Source organism: Nannospalax galili, unplaced genomic scaffold, assembly GCF_000622305.1.
Source record: "Nannospalax galili isolate Female #2095 unplaced genomic scaffold, S.galili_v1.0 scaffold675, whole genome shotgun sequence".
NCBI classification, from domain to species: Eukaryota; Metazoa; Chordata; class Mammalia; order Rodentia; family Spalacidae; genus Nannospalax; species Nannospalax galili.
The window spans coordinates 44,929-71,428 of record NW_008337205.1 but is presented as its reverse complement, the minus strand read 5'-3'; the positions used below and the strand labels follow the sequence as shown (position 1 = coordinate 71,428).

The window sequence follows — 26,500 nt, the reverse complement described above, 5'->3', positions numbered from 1 at the left end:
TCCTTCCCAGATGTTCGAACCAAAAGAGAATATGACGAAAGTCACGTGATCACAGCCCGCCGAGTGAAGAAGGTATTGGACTGAGTCAGAGTTGGGTGGAGCACAGTGTAGTCTTGCAGAAGGGTGGGAACCTCCTGGGAGACACAGGAAGGGCATAAGTCCCATGTGTCCCTCCCACGGGGGTCACCTCTGGTTACTACCATTATTAAATGGACAGCGCCTCTTACAGTCAATGGCGTCTACAATCTAGGAGGTAAGTCCCTCACATATTGCTCTCTTGGTCCTTCGGGCCTTTGCTCTAAGCATGGTGGTGGGTCTACTTTGCTTATCTAGTCTCTGGCATCTGGTAGGTGGCCTGTATGCATTTGTTGGCCAGTACCAGTGGATAGAAGCTATTCCTTCTGCTTGAAATATTCCCCAGCCCTTGTACCCTTGCCCAGCTGGCACATGCCCACTCTTCTTTGCCTCATCTCAGATGCTTCCTGTCTATGCTCAGGCGTGTATATGTGCGTGTGTGTGTGTGCCTGTGTGTGTAGGCATGTGTGTGACCCTCAGGAGGCTGAGGGTCAATGGTGGGTTTCTTCCTCTATCACTATCCACCTTATGTTTTATAAAAATATTTTATTTAGCTGGGCGTGGTGTTGCACGCCTTTAATCCCAGCACTGGGGAGGCAGAGGCAGGTGGATCTCTGTGAGTCAAGGCCAGCCTGGTCTACATAATGAGTTCCAGGACACCTTGGGGGTACAGAGAGACCCGGTCTAAAAAAGACCAAAAAATTTTATTTATTAATTAATTATTATTATTATTATTATTATTCCTTTTTTTTGGTCTTTTTGAGACAGGGTCTCCCTGTAGCCCCAGCTGTCCTGGAACTTACTATGTAGACCAGGCTGGCCTTGAATTCACAGAGATCCTCCTGCCTCTGCCTCCCAAGTGCTGGGATTAAAGGCATGTGCCACTTCACCTATTATTTTTATTTTATGTGTATGTATGTATTGCCTACATGTAGGTAAGTTCACCCATGTTGTGCAGTGCCCTTGGAAGACAGAGGAGGCTGTCAGATCCCCTGGAACTGGAGTTACAGACAGTTGTTAGCTGCCATGTGGGTGCTGGGATTCAAACCCAGGTCTTCTGCAAGAACAGTCAGTGTTCTTAACTGCTGAGCCATCTCTCCAGCCCCCACCTTATGATTTTTAAGAAAGCTATTTTATTTTTTATCTTTATGTGTATGAGTGTTTTGCCTGCATGTATGTAATTGTATCCATGTCATGTAATACCTATGGAGGCCAGAAGAGGGCATCAGATCTACTGGAGCTGGAGTTACAGACCATTGTGAGCCAACATCTAGGTGCTGGGAACTAAACTTGGGTCTTCCGGAAGAGCAGCCAGTGCTCTTAAACACTAAGTGATCTCTCCAGCTCTTTAAAAAACTTTTTTATTATTTTAAGATTATGTGAATATATGTGTGTTTGTGTATGTACACACATGAGTGCAGGGCTCACAGAGGCCAGAAGAAGATGTCAGATTTCCCTGGAGCCAGAGATACAGGCAGTTGTGAGCTGCCTGATGATGTGAGTGCTGGGAACGGAACTCCAGTCCCCTGCAAGAACAGCAAACACTCTTAACTGCTGAGCTATCTCCAGCCATTTATTATGACATTTACTTGTTTCTCTGTGGGGGTAGCATGAGTGTGCCACAGCATGCATGTGGAGGTCAGAAGACAACTTGTATGCTGTGTTCTTTCCTTCTACCATGTGGGCCCCAGGGATTGAGCTCAGGTCATCAGACTTGGTGGCAAGTCTGTTTACCTGATGAACCATCTCTCCAGCCCTTATTTCTAGCCAGGCTCTTGGTATGTAACCTAGGGTAGCCTAGACCTCAGAATCCTCCTGTCTCAGTCTCCTGAGTGTTAGAATGACTGGTGTGCACACCATACCCTATAACGTACATCTTCTCAAATGTTCTTTTGATCTTCTGGACAAACAGGATCTCCCCCTTTTGAGTCCCAGAGAACCTTGTTGGTCAGGCCTTCCCTTCTATGGTCCTCATCTTCCTGCCTTGAACTCAACTCCATAGAGTAGGTTGTCACTTGTTGGATGCCTTCTGTGTGGGGATTTTTAGTTGAGATTTGTGCATCAGCCAGACCAGGCTGCAACAGAGTAGGGCTCAGGTTCCCATTAGTCTTGCAGGTCAATGGGGGGACAGTGACAATGAGAGAGGGCCACATTTCCACCTGTCATTGTGTCAGGGCACCTTGAGTTTGGGGATCTCTTTTAGGGTTCTGAGCAGATCCAGTACTGTGAGACTGCATACTTCTCTAGGGGACATTAGCCCCTCCTTCCCCAGTGACCTCCTTCTTCCCCAGTGACCTCATCCCCTCCCTAGGTGACCCCATTACCTTAGCATTCAACATCTTTACACACATACATACATATATATATATAAAGTTAGCTCATACCTTTTGGGTTTTTTAATAAATCTTTTTTTTATTTTTTATTTTATGTGTATGCATGTATTGCCTGCATGTAGGTTCACCCATGTCATGCAGTGCCCACAGAGGTCAGAAAAGGCTGTCAGATCCCCTGGGACTGAAGTTAGGGACAGTTGTTAGCTGCCATGTGATTCTGGGATTCGAACCCGGGTCTTAATCGCTGGGCCATCTCTCCAGTCCCTTAATAAATCTTTTTTAAAATTTATTTTCATTTTATGTGTATGAGGGTTTTGCCTTCATGCATTGTTCCAAGTGCACCTGTGCTGTGCAATGCCTGTGGAGGCCAGAAGAGAGCATTGGATCCCCTGGAAATGGAGTTATGGACAGTTGTTAGCTGCCATATGGGTGCTGGGAACTAAATCCTAGTCCTCTAAAAGAGCAGCCAGTGCTCTTAACCACTGAGCCATCTCTCCAGCCCCCTAGAAACTTTTCTTGCTGTGACAAAATACCTGACAGAAGTACCTTAAGGAATGAAAGATTTATTCTGACTCACAATTTGAGGACTGTATGGTTCATCTTTGCAGGGACGGTGTGGTGGCAGGAGTGTGAGCAAATGGGTCACATTGTGGCCATAGTCAGAAAGCAGAAAGCAGACAGGAATGGGGCCAGACTTCAGAGCCCATCTCAGTGACCTGCTTCCCCCAGTGAGGCTCCACCTGAAAAAGGTGCCACAACCTCCCCAAACAGAGCTGTCAGCTGGGGACCAAGGATTTAAACACATGAGCCTGTGGGAGACATTCCATATTCAAACCACAACAGCATCTTTTGTTCGCACTGTTCAATCCCATATTGTGGTGAGCCAGTTACTCCTGGACTCTACCACTCACTAACACCTTTCTGCCTCAGAGCCTCCTCTCACCATTTAGCCATTCATAGGACACATACATTTATGTGCTACCGTGCATTTGAGACACATTCATGTGATGGTTAATATTGTCAACTTGGCAGGCTCTAGAATGATCTTGGAGGCAAATGCCTGGGCTTGTCTGTGAGGGAGTTTCTATATTGGGTTAACTGAGGAGGGAAGACCCACCCTGAATGTGGGGAGTACATTCCTGGGCTGGGGTCCTGGACTAAATAAAAAGGAGAAAATGAGCTGAGCACCAGCACTCAACTCTCTCTGTTTCCTGGCTGTGGATGTAATGTGAGCAGCTGAGTCTCACACTCCTGCCACCATGCTTTCCCACCATGATGAACTGTGCCCTCAAACTGTGAGCCACAATAAACCCTTCCTATTTAAGTTGCTCTTGTCAGGCATTTTGTCATAGCAATGAGAGAAGTTACTAATGCAATTAGTGGTTAAACAAAGGCCCAAATCCCTGCTATCATAGCATTGCATTTGCACTCATGGTCCTCCTGGTGACATTTGGGAATGCAGGACTTCTTATCCTCCTTTTCATGAGTGGTTTTGGGTTTGAGTCCACTGCTGACATCTCTCCCCACTGGGCAGGATGTCATTTTTCTAGCCATAGTCCCTCCAAGGGGCTGTGAGCCCTTCGTTGAACCAGCTATTCTCTGGTCAGGCAATTTCTTCTTGGTTCAGTCACCTGGCAGCCAGTCCTTCTTGATGATGGATATTGAAGTCCTCTGGGATTCAAAAGACTCTCCAGTCTATTCAGAGTATTTGAAACCCATGTGTTTTCAAAGGAAAGAGGACAGACTGCCACCTTAAGGAGTGGTATGCAGAGAACATGTACTCAGTTGAACTACCCACCATCACGTCTCTGTGTGGTTCCCTTAGAAGGAGGACCAGTACCTCATTCCTGAGTCTGTGGAACTGGATTGTGTGAGATACTGCATCGTGTACGACAGCAACACCAGAACCCTGGAGCTGTGCATGAGATGCAGTGAGGAGGAGGATGAAGATGATGACAAGAAATCTGGTCAGCATATCCCAGGTGGGTTCTTTCTGTTTTAAGATTTTATATATTTTTATTTTATGAGTATTTTGCCTGCATATATGTATGTGTAACATGTATGTACAATGCCTGCCAAGGCCAGAGAGGGCATTGGATCTCCTGGAACTGGAGTTACTATTATAGATGGTTGTTAACTGCCACGTGGGTGCTGGGAATTTAACCCAGGTCCCCTGCAAGAACAGCCAGTACTCTTAACCACTGAGCCATTTCTCCAGCCCCTCCCCTGTTTTGGAGATAGGATGTTATGTAGCTCAAGCTGGCACCAGACTTGCTATGTAGCAGAGGGGGACCTTAAATTTCCAGTCCTCCAGCCTCTATGTCCCTGGGATGACCAGTGTGTGTGATCATGCCTGGATGATTGCAGTGCTAAGAATGGAACTCAGGGTTTTCTGTGTGTTAGGCAAGTACTATACCAACCCAGCAGCATCTACAGCCCTTTGGGTAGATTTTTACAACAGTGGTGAGAATAATAGTTGAGGGCTGGCAAGATGGCCTAATGACCTGAGTTAATCCCTGGGAGCCATATGGTGGAAGGAGAAAGCTGACTCCTGAAAGGTGTCCTCTGACCACTACACATGCACCACACACACACACACACACACACACACACACACACACACACACACACGCACACGCACGCACATACACAAATAAGTAAATAAATAAATAAATAATTTTGGAAAAACACAAAGCCATGGATGCTCAGTTCCAAAATGCTTAATTAAATCCCTGAAACTACTGCTCTCTTCTAGATGCCGTTCTGGAGGTGGCTATTGGTGCCGCCTGCCACTGGGTGGCACTAAGCATACTTTTTTTTTTTTTTTTCTGAGACAGGGTCTCTGTAGCTCCAGCTGACCTAGAACTTGCTATGTAGACCAGGCTGGACTGGAACTCACAGAGATCCACCTGCCTCTGCCTCCCAAGTGCTTGGATTAAAGCTGTGCACCACCACGACTGGCTGCATACATACATCTTTAACACACTAGCAATTAAGACTTTCTTTCTAGGTGGTCTGGCCCTTAAGAAAGGGCCAGAAAATGCCTTTTTTCCCCTAACTGATCCCATTGGCTACAGTTTTTAGGTGTTTGCTTTGAGTCAGAATCTCATGTGGCCCAGGCTTGTCTTGACCTCCTGGGTAGCTGAAGATGAGCTTGAACTCCTGATCCTCTTGTCTTCACTTCCCCAGTGCTGTAATTACAGGTGTGCACCACCATGCTCAGGTTAAGCAGTGCTGAGGGAATTAAAAGGTGTGTGCCATCACCCTCAGCTGTCTGGACTAAAGGTAACAGCTTAGATGTGGTCTGGGACTTCTACCAATACCCCTGAGGCCTCTGACCCACTAGTCTGTTGCTCAGGAGGGACACCACTGGTACCCTGTGACCTAATGTCTGGACTCTAGGACTTCTGAGCCTGTCAAGCCTTCTGTCTTGGCCTGATTATAGACCCAGGCTCACCCTCCAGATAGGTTCCAAACCACTTAGGGCCCACACAGTCCCTTCTGGAAGTATCCTTGTCTCCAAGAATAGAAATTTATTTTATTTAATTCAGTTAATTAATTTTTCCTCCCCAGTTTATTTAATTGTGTACACATGTACTTCTGTGTATATGGGTGCACATGTGTGGGTGTGGGTGTGGAGCCAGAGGTGTCGTTCATCAGGCAATTTTATTACTATTTATAATTATTGTTATTTAAAAATTATTTGTGTGTGCGCCATGGTGCACATGTGGAGGTCAGAGGTCAGAGGTCAGCCCGTGGGTGTCAGTTCTCTCCCTTCACCATGTGGGCCTTGGGGACTGAACTCAGGGTGTCAGGTTTGGTGACCAGTACCATTAGCTGCTGAGTCAGTGTGGGGGTTTGAAAGTAGTGGTTCATATATTTGATCACTTGGTGAGTTTGTGGCCTGTTTGGGGAGCTCATGGAACCTTTAGAAGATGTGGCCTAGCTAGAAGAAGCCATCACTGGGGGCGGGCTTTGACACTATATTTGCAGGGATTTGGGCTTACTTTTTTATGTGGATTCTGGGGATCAGACTCAGGTCCTCGCACTTGAATGATAAGCACTTCACCTACTGAGCCATCTCCCTAGAAGTTCAGTTTAGAGATGAGCACCCGTGTTCTTTTCCTGCTGCTGGGCTCTCCAGGGTGTGCTACCAGAACCCAGGTCTGGGTGTCTTGGCTGTGTCAGAATCATGCAGACTTTATATCCCAGACATCTAAGTTGCATGTGGTCTGTATTAGTTTTTTTCTTTTCTTTTCTTTTTTTTCTGGTCTTTTTGAGACAGGGTCTCCCTGTAGCCCTAGCTGGCCTGGATTTGCTATGGAGACCAGGCTGGCCTCGAACTCACAGAGACCCACCTGCCTCTGCCTCCCAAGTGCTGGGATTAAAGGCGTGTGACACCATGCCTGGCTATATTAGTTATTTTCATGCTATGAGACAAAATACCTGACAAAAACAACTTAAGGGAGGAATGGTTTATTTTGGCTCACAGTTTCAGAGGGTTCAGCCATGGTCATTGGCATCATGTGCCTAGGCAGAATATCATGGTGGTGGGAGTAGGGTAGAGAAGGCAGTTCACTTCATGATCAACTAGAAAGCAGAGAGAAGGAAATATATGTGCTCTGAAGGCTAACTCCCCCCTCTATTTATATGTGTGTGTACATGTATGTGTGTGCATAGGCACACATGCCATGACATACATGTGGAAGTCAGAGGACAATGGTGGGAGTTGGTTCTCTCCTTCACCATTTGGGTTCCAGGGATGTAACTCAGGTGGTCAGGCTTGTCAGCAAGCCCCTTCACCTACTGAGCCGTCTCACCAGCCCTCCTTTTTCTTTTTGTTCCATTCTAGCCTCCCCCCGACCTTCCTCAGTTAATTTTCTTCTAGAAATAATCCTCACAGACACACCCATTGGTATTCTCCCCTGTCTCCTAGGTGATTGTAAGTCCATTCAAGTTGATAATGAAATTAACCATGACGTGGCCTAATTATGATTCAGTGAAGGTGTTTGAAGTTAAATTAATATCAAATCCATATAAAGAAGGCCAGTGAGATGGCTCAGCAGGTAAAGGAGATTGCCGCCAAGCTTGATGACCTGAGCTTCATCCCTGAAACTGACATGGTGGAAGGAGAGAACTGACTCCCACAAGTTGTCCTCTGACCACTGCATACACAGCATGGTGTGAGTGACATACACACACACGCGCGCGCACACACACACACACACACACGTGCACATACAAGTGAATAAATAAGTAAATAAATAAACAAATAAAAAATTTAAAAGAGCGTACATAATGGTACATGCCTGTAACCCTAACATTCAGGCCTGTGCAAGACCCTGTCTCAAAACCAAAATCAAACAACAAAGATGGGCATGCTAGGATGGGCATAATAAAAGGACAGGTAATTACAAGTGTTGATGAGAATGTATAGACTTTGGAATCTTTGTAGACCACAGACCAGGGACTGAGAGATGGCTCAGCAGTTAAGAGCACTGGCTGATCTTGCAGAGGACCTGGGTTTGAATCCCAGCACCCACGTGGCAGCTAACAAGCATCTGTAACTCCAGTTCCAGAGGATCTGAGGCCCTCTTCTGGCCTCCTGGAGCATTGTATACACATGGTACAATTACATGCAGGCAAAACACTCATACACCTAAAATAAAATTTTTAAAACATTTCTTTTTTTTTTTTTTTTGTCTATTTGAGATAGGGTCTCCCTGTAGTCCCAGATTTTAAAAACTTTTTTAAGGGGGCTGGAGAGATGGCTCAGCGATTAAGAGCACTGGCTGCTCTTGCAGAAGACCCAGGTTCAAATCCCAGAACCCACATGGTGGCTAACAACCAACCATAACTCTACTTCCAGGGGATCCAATGCCCTTTACTAACTTCTGCAGACATTGCAGGACATGGGTGCATTTATACACATGCACACAATATACTCATGTTACACATAAAATAAAAAACAAAATATTTAAAGAACTTTTAAAAAATTTATTTATTTTTATTTTATGTGTATGTGTGTATTGCCTTCATGTAGGTAAGTGCGCCCATGTCGTGCAATGCCCTCAGAGGTCAGAAGAGGCTGTTGGATCCCCTGGGACTGGAGTTATGAACAGGTGTCCAGGTGTGGTGACATAGGCTTTCAATCCTCAGTAGGCAGAGGCCAGGCCGATCTCTGTGAGTTTCAAGGCCAGCCTGGTGTACATAGTGAGTTCCAGGCCAGCTGTGGCTACAAGGAGATCCTGTCTTCAAAAAAATAAAAACAAAAACAAAACCAGAGGCAGTAAAATGGCTCAGGGTAGAGGTGCCTGTGAGCAGAACTGACAGCTGACAGCCTGAGTTTGATTCCTGGATCTGACAAGGAGGCAGGAGAGAACTGACTTCTGACCCCTGAGAGTTGTACTCTGACATCCCCATATGCACTATGGCACATATGTGTATCTATACTCAAGCACACACACACACACAAATAAATAAATGAAAGTTTAAAAAGCAAGGGCTTGAGCAATGGCAGGTGCTCTTGCAGAAAACCTGAGTTTAGTTCCCAGCACCCATGTCAGGTCGCTCACCTGTAACTCCAGCTCCAGGACCTCCTCTGGCACCTACACTCACATGCACAAACCCACATACAGAAACAAACCTATACACATAATTAAAAATAAAGGGGCTGGAGAGATGGCTCAGTGGTTAAGAGCACTGACTGCTCTTATAGAGGACCCAGGTTTGATTCCCAGCACCCACATGGCGCCTATGAACCGTCTTTAACTCCAGTTCCAGGGGAATGCGAAACCCTTTTCTGACCTCTGTGGCATTGCACGACACGGGTGCACTCACATACATGCAGGCAATACACTCATACACATTAAAAAAAAATAACAGCCTTAAGAGTAAAAATAGATTGATTCATCTGGGCCTACTACATGGCCTTAAACACCCAAAGAGGAAAGTATAACCAAAGATTAAAGGGGCAAATATAATTTTTTTTAGAGTCCATATGTTTAGCTAAAGGCTACATAACAAGAAACAATGCCAGATAGGAGATACCTTCTTTTGAGTTGTTGGCCAGGGTGGCCCAAGAGACTCCCAGATAGTAACCCAGCATAAAACTGGGAAAATGAACAACAGACCCCAATCTTATCTAAAGGAATAGTGACAACTGATTGCTGCTAGATGAGGAACGGTTGACCCTCCTAAATCAAAGACCTCTAGATAGGCTGACTAGATTCACTGGATGGACAAGTACTGGGGAACAGCTGGGGGTGCCAACAACACAGCAGACAGTAGCAGGGAAGACAGAGAAAAGGGCTCTAGTTGGGGGAGGCTATGGGAGGGTGCCATCTGGGAAGTGGGTATATAGACGAATAGGATTGTTTGGGATGTTCTGTGTGATACACACACACAAAAAATCAACAAATTTTAAAAATGAATTATAGTTGAGGAGGAAGCATAAAAATATACATCATGTGAAGTAGTAGAGGTGATAAACATTACCATTGAAATCTACCTGATGACTTTATATCCATATACAGGTGTCAAAGATCGGAGGGCAACCGACCATGACTAGTAATAATCAGATACATACAGATTAGAGATGCATGTGCCAACATCTAAGTGTTATTAGCAAAAACAATGAGTCTTTCTGCAAGGAACAATATATTCTAAAGTGAAATGGAGATCTTTTTTAAAGGTTAAAAACTCATTCAATTTTATGTCTTACAGGGTTTACACTGAGTTCAATATTATATAACTATATTAATTCAACTGTGAACCTAAAAATTTTATAGCCACTTTTGAAAGAGATGTATCTTTGCTCTGGAAATTGTTATTATGTTAAAGTTGTAATGAAATGCTTCTTCTAAAAAATAAAAAAATATATACATTAATTTTTTAAAAAAAGAAAAAAAAAAGAAGGGGCTGGAGAGATGGCACAGTAGTTAACAGCACTGGCTTCTCTTGCAGGGGACCTAAGTTCAGTTCCCAGCATTCACATGGTGGCTCACAACCCTCCAGTTCCATGGGATCAAGCACCCTCTTCTGGCCTCCATGTGCATTGCATGACATGGAGGCACATAACATGCAGAGAAAACACTCATACACATTAAATAAGGTGAGGTGTGGTGGTGCATGCCTTTAATTCGAGCATTTGGGAGGCAGAGACAGGTGAATCTCTTTGAGAATGAGGCCAGCCTCATCTACATAGGGACCAGTTGGGAGTTACAGGGAGACTCTGTCTCAAAAACCAAAAATAAATAGATAAATAGATACAGCAAGACTCTGGCTGAAAAATAAACTTAAATAAATAAAATCAAAATCTATTAAAAATAAACTTTTAATTGAACTTTCCTCTCTCCTTATCCTTGCCTGGGGTTTCTGAGGGATTGCTTTTTTGATACAGTGGCCATCCACTCAGATAGATAAATGCTAAAAAACACACAGGGGATAGCAACCTCTTTGGTCTCCTCTCTTAGAACTCTTGCCTGGACCAGCTGTGGAGTTTGGCAAAATCCTGATCCACCTCACCCGCCAACCTGTCTACATCCTCAGAGGGGGCTATGAGTACTTCTCAGGCTTGTACCACTTCTTCCGGACCCAGAAGATCATCTGGATGCCCCAGGTAAGGCAGGGGGTGAGAGGAAACCAATGGTTGAGTGGAGGAAGAAAGAGGAGAAGAGGGAGGACAGACATGGAGGAGATAGAGGAGACAAGTGGAGACAGGAACCGGGAATGGCAGGGGTGCCCACAGTGAGACTCATAGCTAGCAAATGATAGGACGATCAAAGATGGGGTCTTGCGGCAAGGGGGGGTGGTTTCAGAGGCAGTACTCCAAGTCAGACAGTGTCATGGTTTGAATCTGGGTTTTGTTTTTTTTTTTTGGTCTTTTTGAGACAGGGTCTCCCTGTAGCCCCAGCTGTCCTGGAACTCACTATGTAGACCAGGCTGGCCTTGAACTCACAGAGATCCACCTGCCTCTGCCTCCCAGGTGCTGGGACTACAGGTGTGCACCACCATGCCTGGCTTGAATCTGTTTTTTTTTTTAAATTAAATTATATATATAGAGAGAGGGAGAGATAGCTATATGATTCTCCCTCCCTATAGAGAGAGAGAGGGAGAGAGAGAGAGGAAGGGAAGAAAGAGGGAGAGAGGGAAAGAGAGAAAGAGAGAGAGAAACTTCCTATAGCCCCAGCTGGCCAGAACTCTCTGCCTCCACAGTACTGGGATTAAAGGCGTGTACCACCACATCTGGTTTAAATTTTTTTGTCTTTTTGAGACAGGATCTCCCTGTAGCCCCAGCTGGCCTGTAACTCACTATTTAGACCAGGCTGACCTTAATCTTACAGAGATCTGCCTGCCTCCGCCTCCCATGTGCTTGGATTAAAGGTGTGTGCTGCCATGTCTGGCATAATTATTTTTTTTTAATTTTATGTGTATGAGTGTTTTGCCTGCATGTATGTAGGTGTACCTGAGTGTACAGTGCCCATGGAGTCCAGAAGAGGGTATTGGATTCCCTGGAACTGGAGTTATAGATGGTTGTCAGCTACAATGTGGGTGCTGGGAACTGAACCCAGGTCCTCTGCAAGAGTAGCCAGTGTTCTTAAATGCTGAGCCAGCTCTCCAGTGCCCCTTCTTTTTTTGTGATAGGGTCTCCCTATAGCCCCATCTGGCCTGGAACTTGCTATGTAGACCAGGTGGCCTCATTCTCACCTGTGTCTGCTTTCTGAGTGCTGGGATTAAAGATCTGTGCTACCACATCCAGCATGGTTTGAATCTGAAATGCCCCCCACTGGCTCATGTTTGAACACTTTCAAAGGCCATGGAGCCTTTAGGATGTGGGGCCTGGTTGGTGGAAGTGAGTCACTAGGGGCAGGCCTTGAAGGTTGTATTCAAGCCTGTTAACCCTGCTTCCTAGTCTCTGCCATATGAACAGTTTCCACCACAGACTCTTCCTTCCCACTGTCATGATCAGAGCCACCCCCACCACCATGCCTTCCCCACCATGATGAGCTGAAATCTCTCTGAAACTGTGAGATAAAATAAACCTTTCCAGCCAGGCATGGTGGCACACCTTTGATCCCAGCACTTGGGAGGCAGAGACAGGCAGATCTCTGTGAGTCCAAGGTCAGCCTGGTCTACATAGTGAGTTCCAGGTCAGCTGGGGCTACAGGGAAACCCTGTCTCAAAAAGACAAAACAAAACAAAATGAAAACCGTTCCTTCTCCAGGATTTAGTGCCAAGAGTGTTGCTAGAATTCTTTTTTAAAGTTTATTTATTTATTTCTATGTGTATGAAAGTTTATTTTTATGTGGCCTATATGTGTGTAAGGGCACATGTGTGTACAATACCTATGGAGGCTAGAGGAGAGTGTCAGATCACCTGGAACTAGAGTTACGGACACTTGTAAGCCACCATGCAGGTGCTGAGAACTGAACCTGGGTCCTTTGGAAAAAAACAAGTGCTTTTAACTGCTGAGCCATGTGAGGGTTTTTTTGTTTTGTTTTTGTTTGTTTGTTTGTTTGTTTTTGGTCTTGTTGAGACAGTTTCCCTGTAATCCCTGCTGGTCTGGATCTCACAAAGATCCACCTGCCTCTGCCTCCTGATTGCTGGAATTAAGGGTGTGTGCTACCATGCCCAGTGAGATTTCTTCTTTTAAAATTTAATTTATTAATTAATTATAAGTAGGTGCATGTGTGTCATGCACACATGTGGTGGTCAGAGGACAGTCCTCAGGAGTGGGTTCTCTCCTTTTACCATGTGTGTGGTTTGAATGAAAATGTCCCCATAGGCTTCAAGTACTTGGAAATTTTGTCTCCATTTGTTGGCACTCTTATGGGAGGCTTTAGGTGTGGCCATGCCAGAGGAAGCATGTCACTGGGAGCAGGTTTTGGGAATTCTTAAGTGTTGCCAGATTTCCAGTAACTCTGCTTCCTGTGCCTGCCTGAAGATGTGAATGCTTGACTTTGTGCTCTTGCTCCAGCCACGTCACCATGCCTCCTTGCCATGACAGACTCTGATCTCTCTGGAACCATAAGTTCAAATAAACTCTTCTTTTTTTTTTTTTTTTTTGGTCTTTTTGAGACAGGGTCTCCCTGTAGCCCCAGAGATCTGCCTGCCTCTGCCTCCCTAGTGCTGGGACTAAAGGCGTACACCACCACGCCTGGCATAAACTCTTCTTTTGTAACTTCCCTGGTCATGGTGTTTTATCATAGCAACAGATGTATTGTCCCAGGGATACACCGTGTGTGTCCCAGGGATCAAACAAACTCAAGTCATGGAACTTTCCTGCAAGCACCTTTACCTGCTAAGTCATCTTAAACTAAATCCAGCCCCCTAGATTTCTAATTGAACCATCTTTGCATTCCATATACAGACCCTACCTATAATGAGCTATATATTTTATATATTTTTTATTTGTTATTTATTTTATGTATATGCATGTATTGTTGGCATGTAGGTAAGTGCACTCATGTCATGCAGTGCTCGCGGAGGACAGAAGAGGCTGTCAGATCCCCTGGAACTGGAGTTACAGACAGTTGTTAGCTGCCATGTGGGTTATGGGATTCGAACCCAGATCTTTTGCAAGAACAACCAATGTTCTTAACTGCTGAGCCATCTCTCCAGCCCCCATGAGCTATATATTTTAATTTCTACCATATTGATAGTTACTGATGTTTTTCCCTTTGCAGTTTTATGTCTTTAATAAACCAATATACAGTTTCAGAAAGGATGAATAACTCTTTCTTCCCTTAAGTTATGGCTTTCAAATATTTGGTCACAGAGATGCAAAAGTACACAGGTTTGAAAATAAAATGTCTCCTGTAGACTCTTGTGCAGAACCTTGGTCTCCAGGTGGTGGCAGTATGTTGGAGAGTTCTGGAAACTTCTGGATCAAGCCAGAGGAAGCAAGTCCCAGGGGCATATCTTTGGAGACTACACTGGTCCCTAGTCCCTGCCTTGCCCCTGTTCCCTGTCCACTGTGAGGAAAGAACATGTCCACCTGCACACACTCCTGCTACCAGCATGTTCTACCCCAGCTCATGGGGCACAGCAACATGGACCAAACCCTCTGAAAGTATGAACTCAAATAAATCCTTTCTGCCTTACATTGCTCTGTCAGGTATTCCATCTCAGCAATAAGATAGCCAACCCTTGGGGCTAGAGAGATGGCTCAGCAGTTAAGATCACTTGCTGCTCTTCCACAGGACCTGAGTTCAGTTCCAAACACCCATATCAGGAGGCTCACAACCTCTGTAACTCTAGCACCAGGGGATCTTACACCCTCTTCTGGCCCCTATGAGTACCACACTCATGTGGACATATATGCACACACGCACATAAATAAAAGTAAATCTAAAGAAAAGCTAACCCGTACAGATGGAGAATCATGGCTATCTCTGCATGGTTGAGACCTAGACTCTTTTGTCTGGCTCTCAAGCCCTAGATGGAGCCAGGGGATACAAAGCAGGGTGAGATAACAGTCCTAGTCCTGCCTACAGGAAGCACTGAAGCTATGAGTAAGACAGTAGCTGTGTCAAGGATGGAGGCTGGGGATTCACCAGGTGCCTGAAGGATGAGCTGTTTGTGAGGCCCCAATATGAGTACACAGGATACATAGCCAGTCCTGGCTGCACAGTGGTCTGCACATGGGGCTAGTCTCTGAAGAAGATTTGCATACATGTGTGTCTCCTTTATGTATTTTGGTTTGTTGTCATTTGTATTTATTTACTTTAAAATTTATTTTTATTTATGTGTATGTTTCCGCTTGTATGTGCATTGTGTGTGCAGTTCCCATTGAGGCCAGAAGAGGGTGCCAAGTCCCTGGAGCTGAAGTTACAGGTAGTTGTGAGCTGCCGGATAGGGGAGTTGGGAAATAACCCAGGTCCTCTGCAAGAGCAGCAAGGGTTTTTAGCTACTGAGCTATCTCTCCAGCCTCTGAGTGGTTTTGTTTTTGAGACAGGGCTTCACTGTGCAGCCCAGGCTTGCCTAGGACTCTTAATCCTCCTGCTTCAACATCTCTAGTGTTGGGATTACAGGTGCATGCTATCATGCCTGGCAAAGTGTTTAATTCTGGTCCTCTTTATTGCAATAAAAAGAACTGTTTCTGGGGTTGGAAAGAAGACTCAGTAGTTAAGAACACAGAGGACCCAGGTTCACTTCCCAGCACTTACATGGTGGCTAACAGCTATCTGTAACTCCAGTTCCAGGGGATCCAATACCCTCTTCTGGCCTCCGTGGTTAATGCAGGCATGTGGTGCACTCACATACATGCAGGCAAAATGCTCATACATGCAAAAAAATTAGTAAATATTTTTTTGTCTCTTTTTGAGACAGGGTCTCCCTGTAGCCCCAGCTGTCCTAGAACTCACTATGTAGACCAGGCTGGCCTTGAACTCACAGAGATCTGCCTGCCTCTGCCTCCCAAGTGCTGGGATTAAAGGCGTGTGCCACCACACCCAGCCAGTAAATATTTTTTAAAGACTGTTTCTCCCCATCCAACCCCAATTAGACAAGTTCTGGACCACAGATCCTCAATCCCAACCTATATGCACATGGCCAGGTGTAAACAGGTGCTGTGGAAGGAAGAATATGTCACTAAGGAGACCTATTAATGTATTGTGATGCTGTGGTTCAGTTTTTTCACACCCAGACCTCTGATTTTTACCTGTGAGTTATTAGTTGCCATTGTATTTGAAAGTCAAGCTCTTGGTCTCAGGCACTGTCCCAGGATTGCTCTTCTGAGCTTATCTTTAGAGCCACCTCTCCAGAGACAACAAAACAAAGGAGCAAACAAATTATAAACCTCTTCCCTAAGGCACATACCTACAACACCTTTCTTCCTACCCCATCCCAGGAACTGGATGCCTTTCAGCCATACCCAGTTGAGATAATGCCAGGCAGGATCTTCCTGGGCAATTTGAGTCAAGCCTGCAACCGTAAAATGCATAAGGACTTGAAAATCAAAGCACATGTCAATATCTCCATGGAGACCACACCATAGTAAGTAACTGGGAGATTGTTTGTGTGTGTGTGTGTGTGTGTGTGTGTCCGTGTGTGTCCATATGGGTGTATATGAATATGGAGGCTGTAAGTTGATGTCAGGTTTTTTCCTTTGTCTTTCCTCACCTTATTTTTTGAGACATGGTCTTTCACTAAACCTGAGACTCACTGACTGGCTAGTCTGGCAGGCCAGCAAGCTCTGGGGACTTACCTGTCTCTGTGTCCCCAGCACTGGGGTTCCAGATTCACAACACCATTGTGTCCAACTTTTTATGTGGACACTGAGGATTCCAACTTAGGTCCTCTTGCTTATGCACTATATGTTTACTGACTGGGCCATTTCCCCAGTCTATGATCATTTATTTATAAATGTTTTCTAGTGTAGTGTATTCTTTTTTTCTATACTGGGATTGAATCCAGGCCATGTGCATGCTAAGCAAATACTTTCCCACTGAGCCACACCTCCAACCCCTCAACCAAGCAAGTGCTCTACTACTGAACCACACCCCAGGCCCTCACTGGATATTGGAGGCAAGCACTCTACCACTGAGGCATGCTGCTAGCCTTTCGCTGGGGAATTCTAGACGAGTGCTCTACTGCTGAGCCACTCCCCAGCCCGCCCCTCGCTGGCAAATTCTTGGTAAATGCTTTATGACAGGCATTCTTTGTGTATGGGTAAGTGTGTGACTGAATACAGGCAGGAGAACAGCCTCCACTGTCATCCTCAAGAGCTATCCACCCTTTTCTCTCTCTTGAGTCAAATTCTCTTACTGGCCTGGAACTCATCAAGTAGGCTGTGCTGCCTGGCCAGCGAGTCCTAGGGATCCCCCTGCCTCCACCTTGTCATCACTAGTATTGGAAACACAAGCCACCACAGTTAGGGATCAAACTCAGGTCTCAGAGCTTGCCCGGAAAGCACTTTACCAACTGAGTCATCTCTCCAGCCCCTAGGTGGTATCTTTACTAGCTCACATCGTCCTGATGCCCAACCAGCATCCTTCATTTGAGTTCCTCTGCTATGGACATTGGATGTTACAATGGTGGGGCTGTGTGCACATCTGCCAATTATCCATGCTTCTGAGAGTTTTCCTGGGGAGACAAAACAAACATCTGTTCATTCCAGATAGGGAACCAACAGACCAAAATAATGATACCACTAAAAGTCCAATTTGGCAAACTTGTTTTATTAGGGTTACTTACAGGAATATGAGGGAGGGGTTACTCACAGCACATAAATGACTGAAAGGCAGCTACGTCACCCAAAACTCACCCTAGCATGGATGACAACTCATGAGATCTGTGTCCCTCTAGCTCCCTGTATGACTTAAAAAATAAATACATTTATTTGTGTGGATGTACACGTGCCATAGTGCACATGTGGAAGTCAGAGGATAACCTGTGAGAATTCTCTTCCTTCACCATGTGGGTCTCAGGGATGGAACTCAGGTTTCCAGACTTGGTAGCAAGCACCTTTAGCCACTGAGCCATCTCAATGGCATTCCCTGCATGACTTGCAAGCGGCTCAGCTCCACTGAAGAGTGTCTCTGTTCCCTATCCTGCCTGTATAACCTTGGGGAGGGGCCTTGTGAATCTTGTAAGTTTTAGGAACTTCCTGGGACCCTGGGACTCCTGCTTGTTCACTTCAGAGGGCCGTAAGTGGTGTTCACTTCCTGAGTGAACATTGCTGCTCAGCACAGCGCACTCTTCTGATTAGTTTCAAAGGTAATGAAGACAAGCTCCTGCATATCAAGATTGAGGATTCTTTGCATGCCAGCCTTCTCCCTTTTTTCCGCCACATCTGTCACTTCATGGGTAAGGAGCATTCCATGGTCAGATTCCACCCTGCCTGTGTCCCATGCTGTGTCCCTGACCTAGACTCCTGGGGCTTGGGAAGGAAACTACAAGACGGAGCACAGGTCTTGCCAAGTGTGAACATGCTTCCTGGACGAGGCTAGCTTCTCAGGAGCCTTCAGCCATTTATATGCAAGCATCTTGAAGGAGTGGTGCTCCATATTGTAGCCTTACCACCCCATGATCTTACCCTAGAAATGTCTTTCTGAACTGGGCATACAATGAAGATATTGGGGAACCTGCTCTGCCATGGTCTGGGACCTCGAAGTACATCTTCCTCCATTTCTGTCCTTAGCTCTAGTCAGTAGAGTGGGGTGAAGGGAGAAAGGTACCCTAAAGCCTGTCCAGCCCCAATTCCCATCATTCTTCATTTGTATACCACACTGTAATCTGGCCCTCCACCTGGCATAAGTGATGCCCATCAGCTGCTGAGCTTAGCAAGGGTGGAGGATTTTTCAGTCAGTCCTGGGGCTCAGGGTTGACCAAGAAGAACAAGGTCCCCACACAAAGACAGTTGGGTCAGGGGCCAGAACTCATAGCTGCCTGCCTGGTACTAACAGCCTGAGCCATTGCACAGACAGTTGGAGGTTGGAGGTAGCATTATAGCCTCAACACCTATTAATCACCCAGCAAATGGCCATTTTTACTTTTTAATAGTTTTTTCAAAGTTGGGAATGCAACCAGGATGGAAAACAGGCTAGAAAAGTGCTCTACCACTGAGCAACACCCCCAGTCCTTCACTGGGGGATTCTAGGCAGGTGCTCTAGCACTGAGCCACATCCCAGCCCCTCACTGGGGGATTCTAGGCAGATGCTCTACCACTGAGCCATACCCCTAGTCCCTCACTGGGGGATTCTAGGCAGGTGCTCTAGCACTGAGCCACACCCCTGGCCCCTCACTGGGGGATTCTAGGCAGATGCTCTAGCACTGAGCCACACCCCAGCCCCTCACTGGAGGAGTCTAGGAACCTTAGGTCTTATTTTGCTTTTTTATTTGGGGTCAGATTTGCTTTGAACTTTGTCTTCCTGCGTCTTGGCCTCTGAGTAGCTGTAATTACAGCCCTGCACTACTGGGCCCAGAAAGGCCAGTCTTCTGATGGTTCCCCAGGTTCACAGGGAAGAGTGCCATGGACAGTCTCACCCCCTTCATTCCTTCTGTCCTTCTTTTTGCAGAACTTCACCTCCAGCTCAGCTCTGTCATCCTGGTCTTTTCCACCCAGGGCATCAGCCGCAGTAGTGCGGCAGTTATGGCCTTTCTTATGCATCACAACGGGGAGACCTTGAAGGTGCGTGTTACTGGGATGGGGCTGTAGCTCACTAACATGCTGTAAGTAGAGTGCTTACCTAGTATGCAATAAGGCCCTGGGTTTGATCCCCAGTACTGCATAAACCCAGTCTTGTGGTACATGCCTATAACCCTAGGACACAGGGGATGGAGGCAGATATATATCATTCTCTGGGTCAGGAATGCACCTCAGCCATTCCCAAGAGGTGGAGACAGAGCTGGAACTGGGAGCATGATTCCAACTCCCAAGCTGTGCTTTCTGGAAGCCTGCAGTGGGGCCTATGAATTTTGCCAGTTATAAGCTGTTTTGGTATAAAAGGAAAAGAATAGAATCTGAACAACCCCCTCTCTCCCAGATTTAAATCTGAGGTGTGGCTCATCAGTAGGCTGCTTATCTAGAACTTCCCATTGAGGGGCTGGGGGTGTGGCTCAGTGCTAGACACCTGCCTAGAATCCCCCTGGCATCGTCAGTCCTTTCTGGCCACATCAGAGCAAAGTTCAGGCACTACTAGCCATGCAGGTTGGGATGAAGGTACAGTGAGGCCCCTCCCTTTATTTAGCTCCTTTATTTGAAGAGCCTGAAACCCTGGCTGCCTGGTTTGCTTGTCTCTGTGAATGGTCAGTAGGTGAACAGGTGCTGAGTCCCCTAGGGTCTAGGTAAACTCATGCTCAGGAGGAACCATGGCACTTCTTTCCTGGAATAGCCGTCTTTGTCCCATCTGTAGGAAGTCCTGACACCAGACATTCAGCCTAGAGATGCCTTCTGGGTAAGTCTACCAGAAAGGCCACATTACTGTGGCCAGGAAGGAGTGCCCTTGGGCCTGCATAGCAATTAGCCATGGGTGTAGTTTGACCTGGCTCCACCTGGAAGTGTTGGCTCTAGGGTGCTGGGGACTGGCTCCCTGTCTGTGCAGTGGGCATGTGGAGCCCCAGGAATACTGTCACCTCAGCCATGATGATCAGAGTCCTCAGAGTCAACTGCTCATGGCTCTACATGCACATGTCAGGGATTCTAGTACTTCTCTAGGAACAAGGTCAAGCTCTGGGGTCAGGAGTGAGGTTGGTAGACTCTGCCACCACCTGTGACCTGGGCATTTCAAAACTTTGGTGCAAGTTTGGTTGGGAACAAGCATACCATTGAGAAATGGAACTCACTGCCTTGAAGCAGGAGTGGCTGTGTCTCATAAAGTTCATTAGAGAAGGAGACGGTGAGATGGCTAAGTGGGTAAAAACGCTTGCCATGAAAGCCTGGAGACCCGAGTTCAATACCCGGAACCCATATAAAAGAAGGTGAGAACTGATTTCACAGAGTTGTCCTGTGACCATCACATATATGCTTGGCATGTGCACTCCCCACAATAAGAAATTAAATTAAAAAAAAATCTGGGTGTGATGGCATACACCTTTAATTCCAGCACTGAGGAGGCAGAGACAGGTGGATCTCTATGGGATGGAGGCCAGCCTGATCTATTTGGGTTCCATGCCAGCTGGAGCTATGGGGAGATCTTGTCTCAAAAAAACAAAACAAAATAAACAAAGAAGCAAAATTCACATGCCTTTAATTCCAGCTCTTGGGAGGCAGAGGCAGGCAGATCTCTGGTCTACATAGTGAGTTCTGGGCTACAGGGAGACCCTGTCTCAACCCCCCCTCCAAGTCCCCCGAAAAAACTCACAAAATTCCACAACATTAATGGAGATAGATTTTTTTTTTAATTTTTGAGGCAGGGTCTCTATGTAGACCAGGCTGGCCTTGATCTCTCAGAGGTCCACCTGCTTCTGCCTCCCAAGTGCTGGAATTAAAGATATGTACTACCACCTCCAGCACCTCATTTATATCTATTTTTGGCTTTTTTGAGGCAGGGTCTCACTATGTAGCCCTGGCTGGCCTGGAACTCTCTTTGTAGCCCAAGTTGGCTCTGAACTCACAGAGATCTACATGCCTCTGCCTCCCAACTCCTGTGATTACAAGTATGCTCCACATGTCCAGCCTAGCACCTTATTTTTTTAGATTAATTTTATTTTTAAATTGTGTGTGTGTGTGTGTGTGTGTGTGTGTGTGTGTGTGCACGTGCATGTGAGTGCAGTGCCCTTGGAGGCCAGAAGAGGGTTGTTACATCCCCTGGAGCTGCAGTTACAGGAGGTTGTGAGCTGCCCAAAATGGATGCTGGGAATGAACTCTGATCCTCTGAAAGAGCAGCAAGTGCTCTTAACAGCGGAGCCATCTCTCCAGTCCAGTTTTATACAGTGCTGGGGATGAGTCCCAGGGCCTCCTGTGCACTGGGCACCCACTCTACCAACCAAGCCACATGCCCAGCCCTCTCAGTGATTTTTAAATGTGTACTTTAGTAGTGTTAAGTGCATACAGGTTGTGAAACCCATCTTCTAAACTTTTGCATCTTGTGAAACTGAAGTTCTATGACTAATGTTGAACAACTTCCCACTCTCGTAATCCCTGCCTCCGGCAACCCCACTCCACCACTGTCAGTTTGTCTGCTTGAGTGCCTCAGATAATTTATCATTTCCTCTTTTGTGTGTGTGTAGGTGCACACAGAGGAGGTTGTGTATAAGTGTATGTGGCAAGGCTGTGTATGAGTGTGTTTGTGTATGTGTATGTTTGTATGTGCACAAGGGGTATTGTGTGTAAGCATGTGCATGTGTATATGTATGTATCGCATGTATGTATAGCATATGTGTGTGTATAGTATGTGTATGTGGGTATACAGAGTGTGTATATAGATGTATAGTGTGTGTATATTGTGTGTATGTGCATGGATGTGTCTATAGTGTGTGTGTTGTTTGTGTTTATAGTGCATAGTATGTGTCTGTATGAATGTGTGTATGTATGAGCATGTGCATGTATGTGCATACAGTGCGTATGTGTGTATGTAGTTTGTGTATGTGATATAGTGTATATTTACATGCATGTATATGCATGCTTATGTGTATATATGTTTGTGTATGAGCATATGTGTGTATGTGTGTTGTGTGTGCATGTGTGTATGTCATGTGTATGTATGTGTGCTGTATGTGTATATGTGTGTGTGTGTGTGTGTGTGTGTGTGTGTGTGTGTGTGAATGTAGACTACAGGACATCTTCAGGTACCATTCCTTCTTAGGCTCCATCCACCTTGTTTTTCTTCCTTTTTTTCTTGTTTGTTTGTTTGTTTTTGAGACAGGATCTCCCTGTAGCCCCAGCTGGCCTGGAACTTGCTCTGTAGACCAAGCTGGCCTGGATCTCACAGAGATCCACCTGCCTCTGCCTACTGAGTGCTGGGATTAAAGGTGTTTACCACCACATCCAGACTTGTTTCTCTTTTTTGAGTCAGGGCCTCTCACTGGCCTGGAGCTCACCAAATGGGCTAGGCTGCCTGGCCAGGGAGCCCCAGGGATCTACCTGTCTTTACCACCCTAGCTCACCACCACACCTGATTTATTTTTACATGGGTCCTGGGAATCAAACTCAGGTCCTCATGCTTGTAAGACAAAGACTTTACTGACCCAGCCATCTCCTCAACCCTAGGATTAATTTCTAAATTTCCTTTTTTGGACTGCTCATTCTTAGTACATAGACATGCAACTGAGAGTTGTGTGATTTTATTTTGTTTTATTTTTTTATTTTTGAGAAAAGGTCTCTCTGTATATCCCAGGCTGGCCTTTGAACAGAGATCTGCCTGCCTTTGCCTCCTAAGTGCTAGGATTAAAGGTGTGTCCACTCCATCTGGCTGTGTTGATTTTATTATCCTCCAGTTTTGCTGAGCTCTCTCTCTCTCTCTCTCTCTCTCTCTCTCTCTCTCTCAGAATTCTCTACATATGGGAATCATGTTGTCTTGAAGCAGAGATCATGTGATTCTTTCTTTTCCTCCTTGGATGCCTTCCATTTCTTTTTCTTGCCCAAATGCTTTGGCTGGGACTGCCATCGCTGCACTGAACAGGAGGCAGAAGCAGGCATCTTTTTCTTATTCCTGAATGTAAACGAGAAACTTTCAGTCTTCCTCCATCAAGTGTGCTCTTAGCTCTGGCCTTTTCATATGTGCGCTTTATTGGTCTGGGGTCATTTCCTGCTATTCCTGGTTTGGTGACGCACCTGCTGCAGGTCCCAAGCTGTGTATGCCCCACCTCAGTCCCCACAGGAGCCACGTGAAACAAGTCTGGCTTCTGTCCCCCAGTTCAGAAGTAGAGGTGCCCAGGAGCTTGCCCATGGCCTAGCCTAACCCCAGGACTCCTCCCCCTGACACATTTATCCCAGGTTGTGAATCTGTCTGTGCTTAGATTTTTTTTTCTTTTTATGCTTGTATATGTGCACATGTATGCCTGGAAGCCAGAGGGCAACCTTGATAGCCATTTCTCATACACAGTCCACCATGCTTATGTGTGTGTATGTGTCTATATGTCTGTGTACATGTGGGGGAAGGTCAGAGGTCAGAATCATGTGCCTTCCTCAGTCACTCTCCATCTTATTTTTTTCTTTTTTTAATTGAATTTTTATGATTTTTTTGGTCTTTTTTGAGAGCTCTGCCTCCAAAATGTTGGTATTAAAGGCATGTACCACCATGCCTGGCTGAATTTTTATGAATTTCATATATTTTACCATATTTAGATCCCCTCCCCTATCTGCACTACCTTTAGTGCCCCTCACCCAACTTCATGTTTTATATATATAGTCAAATTTGTGTCCCCAAATGTCCTTTGGTGTGGGTCCATTCCATTCACTGGAGCCTGGCTAACCTATCAAGAGTCCACACCCTTAAATGAGACTGACTCTTCCTCAGGTAGGGTTGGGGTTTTTGACCCACTTCCCCTCATCCATGTTGGTATTTTGTGTGACTTGCGGGTACTGCCATCATTACTGTGAATTTATATGAATAACTGCCTAGGTGTCTGGAAAACTGTTTCCTTGTGGTCATCTCCCACCACTGGTTTGTACAACCTCCCCCCGGAGCCTTGGGACAAACAGTTTTGATATAGGTGTCCTATTCAGGGCTAAGCAGTCCAACCTCTTGTTCTCTGCACATCGGCCAGTTGTGGGTCTCTGTGCTAATCATCATCTGCTGCATAAGGAAGCTTCTCTAGTGAGAGCTGAGAGATGCATTAATCAGGGAATATTTGGGCCCCACCTTATTTTTGAGACAGGGTCTCTCACAACCTGGAGACTGCTGATTGGCTAGACTGGCTGACTAGCAAGCTGGGGAATCCTCCTGCCTCAGCCTCCCCAGCTCTGGGATTACATGTGCTCACAGCCACCTGACTTTTGTTTTAGATTTCTTTTGTACTTTTAAAAAAAATGTGTATGAGTGTTTTGCCTGCATGTATGTATGTACACCATGTGTGTGCAATGCCTCTAGAGCCAGAAGAGGGCATCGGATCCCCCCAGGAATTAGAGTTATTAGTGGTTGTTATCTGCCATGTGAGTTTTGGAAACCAAACCTGGGTCCTCTGCAAGAGCAGCTGGTACTCTTAACCACAGAGCCATCTCTTCAGCCCCTATTTTTAGTTTTTTAAAATTATTATTTTAATTGTGTGTGTATGTGAGTGCAGTGCCAGTGGTGGCCAGAAGAAGGCATTGGGTCTCCTAGAGCTAGAGTTGCAGGATGTTGTGAGCTGCCCAATGAGGGTGCTGTGAACTGAACTCAGGTCTGCAAGAGCAGTATGTGCTTATAACTGCTGGCCATCTCTCCAGGCCTGTGCATACCTTTTTTACATGGGTTCTGGGGGATCAAACTGAGGTTTTCATACATAAGCAACAAATACTTTACTAACTGAGCCAGGTCCCAGACCCACCTTGTTTTTTATAATTAAAAATTTCCACTTGCAGGGCATGGTAGCACACACCTTTAGTCCCAGTGCTTCAGAGGGAGAGACTGGTGGATCTCTGTGAGATTGAGGCCAGCCTGGTCTACATAGTGAGTTCCAGGCCTGCTGGGGCTATTGGGAGACCCTGTCTCAAAAAAAATTACACTTACTGCCAGGAGTGGTGGCTCAGGCTTTTAATCCCAGCACTCAGGAGGCAGAGACGGGCAGATCTCAGTGAGGCTAGTCTGATCTACATAGTGTCAGGCCAGCCAGGGACTACATAGTGAGACCCTGTCTCAAAAAACAAAAACAAAACCCAGGGCCTGGAAATATGACTCAGTGGTTAAGAGTAATCGCTGCTTTTGCAGAGGACCCAAGTTGAGTTCCCAGCACCCACATGGCAGCTCACAACTATCAGTAACTCTAGTTCCAGGGGATCTGACTGCTTCTTCTGGCCTCCACAGTACACTTACATACATGCAGGCAAAACACTCATATACATAAAAATTTTAAGTTTTTAAAAAATAATAAAGAGAGCTAGAGAGATGGCTCAGTGGTTAAGAACACTGACTCTTCTTGCAGAAGACCTGAGTTCGAATGTAACTGTAACTCCAGTTCCAGGGGCTCTGATAGCCTCTTCTGGCCTCCATGAGCATTGCATAACATAGTGCACTTACTTACATGCAGGCATAACACTCACACACATAAAATAAAAATAATAAAAAATAATAATAAAGCAAGTTGGGGTTTAGAGAATGCAAATTTTTTAAAAACCAGCAAAAACACTTATTTATTTAATTGTGTATTTGTGGGCACATTACTTGTATGTGTGGCAGTCAGAAGACAACTTTTTTTTTTTGTTTTTTGAGACAGGGTCTCTTTGTAGTCCCAGCTGGCCTGGGACTTGCTATGTAGACCAGGCTAGCCTTGAACTCACAGAGATCTACTTGCCTCTGCCTCCCAGGTGCTGGGGCTAGAGATGTGCACTAGCACACCTGGCTTCAGAAGACAACTTTTGAGGTTCTGTCCTTCTACCATGTGGGTTTTAGGGAATTTCAGGTCATCAAGCTTGGCAACAAGTGCCTTTACAAGTTGAGCCATCTTTATGGCTACCATTTTGTTTTTTTGTTTTTATTTTCTGCTTTTATTTTATTATTTTTTTACTTTAC

The 26,500-nt window shown here is 45.7% G+C and overlaps 1 protein-coding gene across 3 annotated transcripts in view; it reads left to right on the top strand.

The window, feature by feature from the left end:
• The window catches only part of Styxl1 (serine/threonine/tyrosine interacting like 1), a 246,517-nt gene that overhangs the window by 218,894 nt on the left and 1,123 nt on the right, over positions 1-26,500 (top strand). For all 3 annotated transcript variants that reach the window (XM_029563173.1, XM_017797962.2, XM_008832260.3), the window contains 6 exons: positions 11-72; positions 4,234-4,390; positions 10,883-11,028; positions 16,261-16,406; positions 18,121-18,218; positions 19,430-19,542. In XM_029563173.1, the coding sequence (XP_029419033.1) occupies positions 11-72; positions 4,234-4,390; positions 10,883-11,028; positions 16,261-16,406; positions 18,121-18,218; positions 19,430-19,542 (722 nt within the window). The remainder of the gene's footprint in view (positions 1-10; positions 73-4,233; positions 4,391-10,882; positions 11,029-16,260; positions 16,407-18,120; positions 18,219-19,429; positions 19,543-26,500) is intronic.